We start from the raw sequence: 9,094 nt of genomic DNA on the forward strand, positions 1-9,094 counted from the left end.
GTGTGAGAGTGAGTGAGTGTGAGAGAGTGAGAGTGAGTGTGTGAGAGTGAGAGAGTGAGAGTGTGTGTGAGAGTGTGAGAGTGAGTGTGTGTGTGAGAGTGAGCATGTGTGTGAGAGTGAGTGAGTGTGAGAGTGAGTGTGTGAGAGTGTGAGAGTGAGTGTTTGAGAGTGTGAGAGTGTGTGTGTGAGAGTGAGTGAGAGTGAGAGTGTGTGTGTGTGTGAGAGAGAGAGAGAGTGTGTGTGTGTGAGTGTGTGTGAGAGTGAGAGAGTGAGAGTGAGTGTGTGTGTGAGAGTGAGAGTGTGAGAGTGAGTGTGTGAGAGTGTGAGAGAGGGTGAGAGAGTGTGTGAGTGTGTGAGTGTGAGAGTGTGTGAGAGTGTGAGAGTGAGTGTGTGAGAGTGTGAGAGAGGGTGAGAGAGTGTGTGAGTGTGTGAGTGTGAGAGTGTGTGAGAGTGTGAGAGTGAGTGTGTGAGAGTGTGAGAGAGGGTGAGAGAGTGTGTGAGTGTGTGAGTGTGAGAGTGTGTGAGAGTGTGAGAGTGAGTGTGTGAGAGTGTGAGAGAGGGTGAGAGAGTGTGTGAGTGTGTGAGTGTGAGAGTGTGTGAGAGTGTGAGAGTGAGTGTGTGAGAGTGTGAGAGAGGGTGAGAGAGTGTGTGAGTGTGTGAGTGTGAGAGTGTGTGAGAGTGTGAGAGTGAGTGTGTGAGAGTGTGAGAGAGGGTGAGAGAGTGTGTGAGTGTGTGAGTGTGAGAGTGTGTGAGAGTGTGAGAGTGAGTGTGTGAGAGTGTGAGAGAGGGTGAGAGAGTGTGTGAGTGTGTGAGTGTGAGAGTGTGTGAGAGTGTGAGAGTGAGTGTGTGAGAGTGTGAGAGAGGGTGAGAGAGTGTGTGAGTGTGTGAGTGTGAGAGTGTGTGAGAGTGTGAGAGTGAGTGTGTGAGAGTGTGAGAGAGGGTGAGAGAGTGTGTGAGTGTGTGAGTGTGAGAGTGTGTGAGAGTGTGAGAGTGAGTGTGTGAGAGTGTGAGAGAGGGTGAGAGAGTGTGTGAGTGTGTGAGTGTGAGAGTGTGTGAGAGTGTGAGAGTGAGTGTGTGAGAGTGTGAGAGAGGGTGAGAGAGTGTGTGAGTGTGTGAGTGTGAGAGTGTGTGAGAGTGTGAGAGTGAGTGTGTGAGAGTGTGAGAGAGGGTGAGAGAGTGTGTGAGTGTGTGAGTGTGAGAGTGTGTGAGAGTGTGAGAGTGAGTGTGTGAGAGTGTGAGAGAGGGTGAGAGAGTGTGTGAGTGTGTGAGTGTGAGAGTGTGTGAGAGTGTGAGAGTGAGTGTGTGAGAGTGTGAGAGAGGGTGAGAGAGTGTGTGAGTGTGTGAGTGTGAGAGTGTGTGAGAGTGTGAGAGTGAGTGTGTGAGAGTGTGAGAGAGGGTGAGAGAGTGTGTGAGTGTGTGAGTGTGAGAGTGTGTGAGAGTGTGAGAGTGAGTGTGTGAGAGTGTGAGAGAGGGTGAGAGAGTGTGTGAGTGTGTGAGTGTGAGAGTGTGTGAGAGTGTGAGAGTGAGTGTGTGAGAGTGTGAGAGAGGGTGAGAGAGTGTGTGAGTGTGTGAGTGTGAGAGTGTGTGAGAGTGTGTGAGTGTGTGTGTGTGTATATATATCACAACTGAATTTTAATTGAATATTTTTCAATTTTTTATTTATAACTCTTATTTCTGCTTTATATATTACCTATTCATTTTACCAAGTTTATAAGTTGGAATATGGAATAATAGTATTAATAGTATTAACTAATAATAGTTTATAATATGGAATATTTTCAGAATGTTTTTATGATATAGTCATTTTATATTTTTTTGTACTTCTTTAATTTTAGCATATATGTTTAATGTCATTCATTTTACTTTTTTTTGCAAATATAAATTTTAAATAATATCTTATTTATAAATAAATCATAAAAAGTTTTTTAATTACATATTTTTTTTCTCTGGTCTCTCTTTCTGATTTCTGCTTTATATATGATAAAATCTGTCAGACCGGTCTTCATTGATTTTATTCTCTGTATTATATTGTCTGTGTTTGTAGAGTGTGAATTCAGAAGTTCAGTCCAGAAGTGAAACACATGAAGAAGAAGAAGAACACGCAGAAACCCACCCGTCCGCAGGTACAGTAATACTTCATCTGGATTCATAATTCATAATCCCTCCATCATATCTTCAGAAATCAGTCATCACACCATCATAAAATCATCCATATGATCAGCTGACATCTCATATGCATAAATGATGTGCATATTTATGTCAGTTTACTGCGAGACCTGTATTGTTCTACATTACTGACTTTATTCCTGAATCATTTCTACACAGACCTCAGTTAAAGTTGATCTAGTGAACACTCGTGTGTCTGTCTGTCGCGAGGCGCTGCGCTGGGACTGTTTGTGTGCATGATCGCGGGAATAAAGCGCTTCTGCCGGGAATTCACGCTTGTTTTCGGACGAAACCCTGTTTGATGATGCAAGATGAACATCACCACAGCTTACAGTAAAATACATCAAAATATGAAATATGTCCAGTTCCATACTTCGACCCCAAAAGAAAAATTGTAGAAATCAATCAAATAAAAATTAATATTTTGCATTAGGAAAATTAAGTCAGTTTCTTTAAATTTATTAATTAATTTATTTATTCTTTATTTTATTATTATTATTTATTTTTTATCAAGATTTTACTGCATTATTTATTTGGTTTATTTTATTTAATAGAATTACAATAATAAGAATTTGGGTAAAATGTTCCATATTCTCGTCACTTTATTAAAAAAAAAAAGAAAAAAAAAAAGATAATTTTCCCAAAATCTCATAATTATAATGCAATATTTTTTACACATTCTCATTTCAATAATGCAGTAGAAATAATGAAATTAATAATGTTTCAGTGCAAATAAAAAGGAAATTATTTTTCCCACATTCTCATTATTATAATGCAGTAAAAATAATGAAATTGTTTTAATGCAAAAAAAAAATATATATATTTTTTCAAATTCACATTACTATAATGCAATAAAATGTTTCGGTTTAAAAAAGTAATGAATATTTTACAAATTCTTATTACTATAGTACAATAAAAATAATGAAATTAATGTTTCCATGCAAAATTATTATTTTTTTCAAATTCTTATTATAATGCAATAAAAATAATGCAATTAATAATGTTTTAATTTAAAAAGCACGTTATTTCCCCAAATTCTTATTACTATAATGCAGTAAAAATAATTAAATTAATAATGTTTCAATGCATTTTTTTAAAGTAATGATTTTTAATGAATAGTATAATTTAAAACATTTTTGTTGTCTTTTGATTTTGGAGTTAAATATGACCCAGAAGTATAATATTAACCTGTTTTTGTTCTATTTCCAGTCATTCATGTTGAATATATTGTGCGTTAATTAAATGTAACGCTGTTATTTTCTTCACAGCAGATGGCGGGAAAGAGCACCCTGTGGCTCCGCCCACGATGATCTGGCGCGTGACCGGCGGTCTCTTCAGCGCCACGAAGGGCGTGGTCAGAGCCACGGTGGGCGGAGTCACCTGGCTGGGCGGGAAAAGTTTGGAGATCACCAAATCAGCAGTGACCGCGGTGCCCTCGGTGGGCGTCGGCCTGGTGAAGGGCGGGGTTTCAGCAGTGGCAGGGGGCGTGTCTACGGTGGAGTCAACAGTAGCCAATAAAGTTCCGTTCACAGGAAAGAAGAAAGACAAATCGGAGTGAAAAAGAGGAGGGTTCTAACGAGAACTTCCGGTTTGCTGTGCTGACGCGCAGTGATGCTGACTTTCTCTTTCTGTTTTGATTGGTCACCAGAAACGTTGACGGATATTTCTGACCAATCAACGTCCAAGACATTTGCGCAAAAGGGAGTTTTGTACGTCATACTGTGGGTTTCTGATATAAACAAATTTGATCTCAAAGGAAAATGTTTTTTTCTCGAAGATCATCTCAGATCTGCGACCAAAGACACATTTATCAGTTTGTGCTTCTGTAGCTGTTAAACAAGGTCATCTGGTTTCTTCTGAAACGTTATCGGTCGAATTGTGTTTGTAAATTCGATTTTTTTATTATTTGAATATAATAAAGTCATGTAAAAGATGGTGTAGAAAGTTTTCAATGATTCTCCGGATGTGCACAGAAGATGATTTCACTCCAGTTTGATCCAATATTTCATAACATACTCTACGAAAACGCATAAATGCAAACACTTCTAGCTTAAAACGTAACGCCAAAATACAATTCATAACGTTTTGCTATCATATGTTGGAAAAGTCTGAAGATAATCTTGATTAGCAAGTTAGCGAAGCTTCTTTAACGTAACCATGTGGTCAATAATGTTGGTATAGTCAGAATTAAACAACTTTTTTTTTTACATTTTAGTCAATTCAATTTAATTGGAACTTTTTTGTTATTTTTTTATTGTCACAATTAAAACAGTTTGTGTAGATGCTTCCCTCAGAGAAACGAGCATGATTCAAACAATAATTTAAGAAAAAGCACAAAATTCTGTAAAGGTTTGATATGATTTTGTGTAGAAACGTAGGCTAATTAGTGAACTCGCTGACTATTAAACGGACTTCAAGCACTGTAGGTTATAACGTCTTTGCAGGCTAGTAATACAACTGATTAGCCTGATAAAACCCGCTAAACTCGTGCGAGCAGGCCAATCAACTAGCTTAGCTGGCTACTTATCTAGTAGTTTGAGCAGGCTATGCTAGCGGATTCATTTGTTATCAGCTATAAAATTAAGCAAATGTAAGCTAACTGAACACGGAAATATTTAATTAGCAGTCTTTCAGCCCAGTCACATCACAACACAGATTGCGGGCGAAAAAACAATTAAAATATACAACTTAAGTCAGTTATCTTGTATATTTAATGTTAAAGGGAATATTATCTGGCATGGTAGCAGCTACCTCCTTTAAGAGACAAAAATGGTTCATAACTAGACGAGACAAAACACTTTATGTTTAAATATTTTTTTATTAGCTGGCTGATTACATACCACACAGACTTAAGAAACAAATGCTGGTACTATATATATATATATATACATAATAAATATACACAGTACACACACATACCTGTATTATATAAACAAAAACTTTCATTTTGGATGCGATTAATCGTTTGACAGCACTAATATATATATATATATATATATATACAGAGCTGGGCAGATTACTTACAAACAATAGTTCGTTACTGATTACACGACAAAAATTGCACTTAGTAATGTAAGCCATTAGATTACACATTTTAGGTAATATAATCAGACTACTTTTTGATTACCTTTGACCAAACTAGTTTATCACACTGATTTAAATAGGACAATCTTGTACCATACTGATACAAAAATACAAGGAGTAAGAAAATATATTCCATTTGTTGTAATTAACAACATGAAGTGCATTAAACATTACATTATGTCAAGGTTTCCCAAGCTGGGGTTCAGGGGGGTTGTGAGTTTAATGAAAAGCTATTTTAGAAAGGAACATTTAAAAATGAAAAAGAGCAAATGGGGAGAATCAATAATAATAATAATGAATAATTTATTGCTATTGTGTGAATATTATGTAATCAATAAAAAAGTAACTGTAGTCTGATTACAAGTATTTTAAAATATAATTGAATCTAATTACAAGTACTTAATTTTTGGAATCTGATTACGTAATCCCGATTACATGTAATCAGTTACTACCCAGCTATGTGTATATAATTTATCTTTAAAATTCAAAACAGCTACTAATATTCTGTAGAAAAACTGAAAACACAAATGGTAAAAATGTACATCTTCATAAGATTCATATACAAAACATTGGAGTACATAGAGATGGAAACGATGACAACGAGAGGTGGAAATAATGTACAGCGATGGAAGACCGATGACGTCAAACACCTGGAGCCCATTCTACACAATTCTATCTGTGCAAAAACACTGAACAAAATACAGTCGTTTAAATACAGACGAGACAATCATTCATCTGTGGTACAGTTACAATAGTTTGGACCCAAACACATTCCAACGGTCATGTGACTCTCACATCACCATGGAAACAGACGCAGGTATGTACAGGTGAGGCTGGTTCAGAGCAGCGCTGCTGAAACTCTTCCGTTCTTCCGTAATACTGAGCAAATCTGGATCCGTTTAAATGTGGCGCAACGTGTGTTCTTCTTTGGCTGTTTGCGATTACTTGTATTTTCACATATTAAGGTCCGTTTACGCCAAAAAAATCTTCGCAAATTTGAATATAAACAATGGAGACACTAAATTTTTCCGCAACTGGTGACGGAAATGTGCTGACCAATAAGACTTGAGCTTTGGTTAACGTTTTCGTCAACTACATTTGCAAATATAAATCAGGAGTTATTAAAACGTTCTTCCGTAATACTGAGCAAATCTGGATCCGTTTAAATGTGGCGTAACGTGTGTTCTTTGGCTGTTTGCGATTACTTGTATTTTCACATATTAAGGTCCGTTTACGCCAAAAAAATCTTCGCAAATTTGAATATAAACAATGGAGACACTAAATTTTTCCGCAACTGGTGACGGAAATGTGCTGACCAATAAGACTTGAGCTTTGGTTAACGTTTTCGTCAACTACATTTGCAAATATAAATCAGGAGTTATTAAAACGTTTAGCTTTTCGTTCAAGCTGACGAATATTCGCTACACTCATTCGTTTAAAGTTTGGTGTGAAAGGACCTTTAGCTTAAAAGTTTAATGACACGAAGACAGTATTTACATCTGATTTGTAAAATCAATATTTGGGATAATAATTAAATTTTATTTAATTGTAAATTTTAGAATTTTATATTATAAAATTTCTAAAAACGTTAAAATGACATTTTCACCACAATTTGATCGGACAAACCGTTTTGAGTTACTCATGTTTGTTTAACACGCGAGGAAAGGTTGTAATACATTTTGCGAATCCATCAGTGGGTGGAGCTTAGGAAGAGAAGGCCACGCCCCCCGCATCTTCCTGCCTGTTCTGAAACAAACAGATAAATACAGTTGAGCGTTTCTATTTTTACTAATCAGCAAATTGTGCATAGCTTCAACTTTTTACGAACTTCATCATCTTGGGCTTTTAGCACTGAAGAGGAGGAGGGGCCGTCGTCACCATGGCAACCGTTGTGCTCCGCCTCCCTTTCTCCCCTTCCAGTCCCGCCCCCAACCGGCCAAATCAGACGCCCTGAAGGAAGTCAACATCAAATTTTGTTCGCAAACAATTGTAGCGTATTTCCTGTGCGAAAAAACATACCTGGTTGTTGTGGAACGGCAAACTCGTGGTCGTGGTTCGTCAAGTCGCTCTGGGTGGTGTAAGGTGACGTACGGTGGCCTGCAGGAGAGAAACGTTAAAAATTTGCGCAAACGTTCATAAAACGTTATCTTAACAGCCAAAAGACATGGTCTCACTGAGGGCGTGTCGGTGTCTTGCGCTGCGATGTTTCGCTCCGCTCGGTCCAGGCTGCTCTCTCATGACCCCTACTGGACACACAGAGCATTACAGCTCACTGATTTCCTTTCAAACGCACTTATTTGATCACAACGTACGATTTCATACACTCACGGTGAGACAAAGTGCCGCTCTGTATCCTCCGGTGTGTAGGGGGCGCCGCTGTTCCTTGAGCTTCATTTACGCCCACGACCTCCATGTGGTTAGACGGAACAGTTGCGAGAAGACCTGAGATGAATGAAAATAAAGACTCGTTCACACCAAGAACGATAACCACAACGATAACTATAACGTTAACTATATTAGCGGACGATATCATTCTGTTTATTGTAAGCATGCTGCAGTTTTGTCAGCTGCCGGTTTAAATCACACGCTCTTTAAAGTCAGATAAAATAAATATCGTTTGAAGTATAAAATTTAAATATCGTTATGAAAGTAATTCCAACAATATTGTTCCTCTGTGTCATTATATTTGCGTTGTGGAATTCGCTATTCTCTTATAGTTAAGAATCGTTCACACCAAGAACGATAACTATAATGATGACTATATTAGTGGACAATAACGTTCTGTTTATTCTAATCGCGTGCTGTTGTTTTGTCGCCTGCCACTTTATATGCTCCAGCTCATCAAAGTCGGTGAATTCTGATTGGCTGTCAACGTTTTTATCGTTCATCAACTAGAAAAAAATAATTCTGAATGTGATTCCAATGATTTTGTTCCTTTGTGTCGTTATCGTTATAGCTGTGATGTAAACTTTGATTTTCTCTTATAGTTAAAGCCCGTTCACGCCAAGAATGATAATTATAGCAATAACTATATTAGTGGATGATATTGTTCTGTTTATTCTAATTGCGCACTGCAATTTTGTCACCTGCCGGTTTAAATGCTTGAGCTCTTTAAAGTCGGATGGATTCTGATCGGCTGTGGATGTTTTTATCGTACATCAGCTGGAAAATATCGTTATGAATGTAATTCCAACAATATTGTTACAGCTGCGGTGTGGACTTCGCTATACTGTTAGAGTTAAAACCCTTTTACACCAATAACTAGAACAATAATTATGACAAATAACAATAACTATATTAGTGGACGATTAAGTTATTCTAATCACGCACTGCAGTTTTGTTGTGTACTGCTTTAAATGCTCTTACTGAGTCCGCGGTATCTGGAGAGCTGCTGGTAGATCTGCCGCATCCTCTCGATGTTCAGGCGGCTGGCCTCGGCGTGGTTCACCATGGGTTTGGGATAATCCACGCCTATCACGCATTTGGCGGCGCGCTGTACGTCGTCCGGCGCGTTCCAGGGGTCGTAGATGAACTTGGCTGGAAAATCTCGGAGCACGGGTATGTAACGTCTGCAATCAGAGCGAGAGATTAACCCGCAGCTCCTCATCACAACCTCCACTAAACCAGAGCACAGAGCACACACACACACTCTCACACACACACAAACTCTCACACACACACACACACTCTCACACACACACACACACACACACACACACAGACGCACACACACACACACGCACTCACTCACACACACACTCACACTCACGCACACACACACTCACGCACACACGCACACACGCACACACTCACTCACTCACTCACTCACTCACTCACTCACTCA

At 38.4% G+C, this 9,094-nt stretch overlaps 2 protein-coding genes across 2 annotated transcripts in view; one reads left to right on the forward strand and one right to left on the reverse strand.

Annotated features, from left to right (window-relative positions):
* The window catches only part of LOC107698303 (transmembrane protein 263), a 5,454-nt gene extending 1,356 nt beyond the window's left edge, over positions 1–4,098 (forward strand). The window contains exons 2-3 of the mRNA XM_016499259.1: positions 2,045–2,123; positions 3,438–4,098. Of these exons, the coding sequence (XP_016354745.1) occupies positions 2,045–2,123; positions 3,438–3,724 (366 nt within the window). The 3' untranslated portion in view covers positions 3,725–4,098. The remainder of the gene's footprint in view (positions 1–2,044; positions 2,124–3,437) is intronic.
* A 2,308-nt stretch (positions 4,099–6,406) lies between these two features.
* The window catches only part of LOC107698304 (cryptochrome-1-like), a 19,312-nt gene continuing 16,624 nt past the window's right edge, over positions 6,407–9,094 (reverse strand). The window contains exons 10-15 of the mRNA XM_016499260.1: positions 8,617–8,819; positions 7,579–7,692; positions 7,425–7,493; positions 7,270–7,347; positions 7,079–7,200; positions 6,407–6,996 (exon numbers count right to left, since the gene is read on the reverse strand). Coding sequence (XP_016354746.1) covers positions 6,955–6,996; positions 7,079–7,200; positions 7,270–7,347; positions 7,425–7,493; positions 7,579–7,692; positions 8,617–8,819 — 628 coding nt within the window. The 3' untranslated portion in view covers positions 6,407–6,954. The remainder of the gene's footprint in view (positions 6,997–7,078; positions 7,201–7,269; positions 7,348–7,424; positions 7,494–7,578; positions 7,693–8,616; positions 8,820–9,094) is intronic.

The sequence above is a fragment of the Sinocyclocheilus anshuiensis genome, unplaced genomic scaffold, assembly GCF_001515605.1.
Source record: "Sinocyclocheilus anshuiensis isolate Anshui unplaced genomic scaffold, SAMN03320099.WGS_v1.1 scaffold2216, whole genome shotgun sequence".
Lineage (NCBI taxonomy): Eukaryota > Metazoa > Chordata > Actinopteri > Cypriniformes > Cyprinidae > Sinocyclocheilus > Sinocyclocheilus anshuiensis.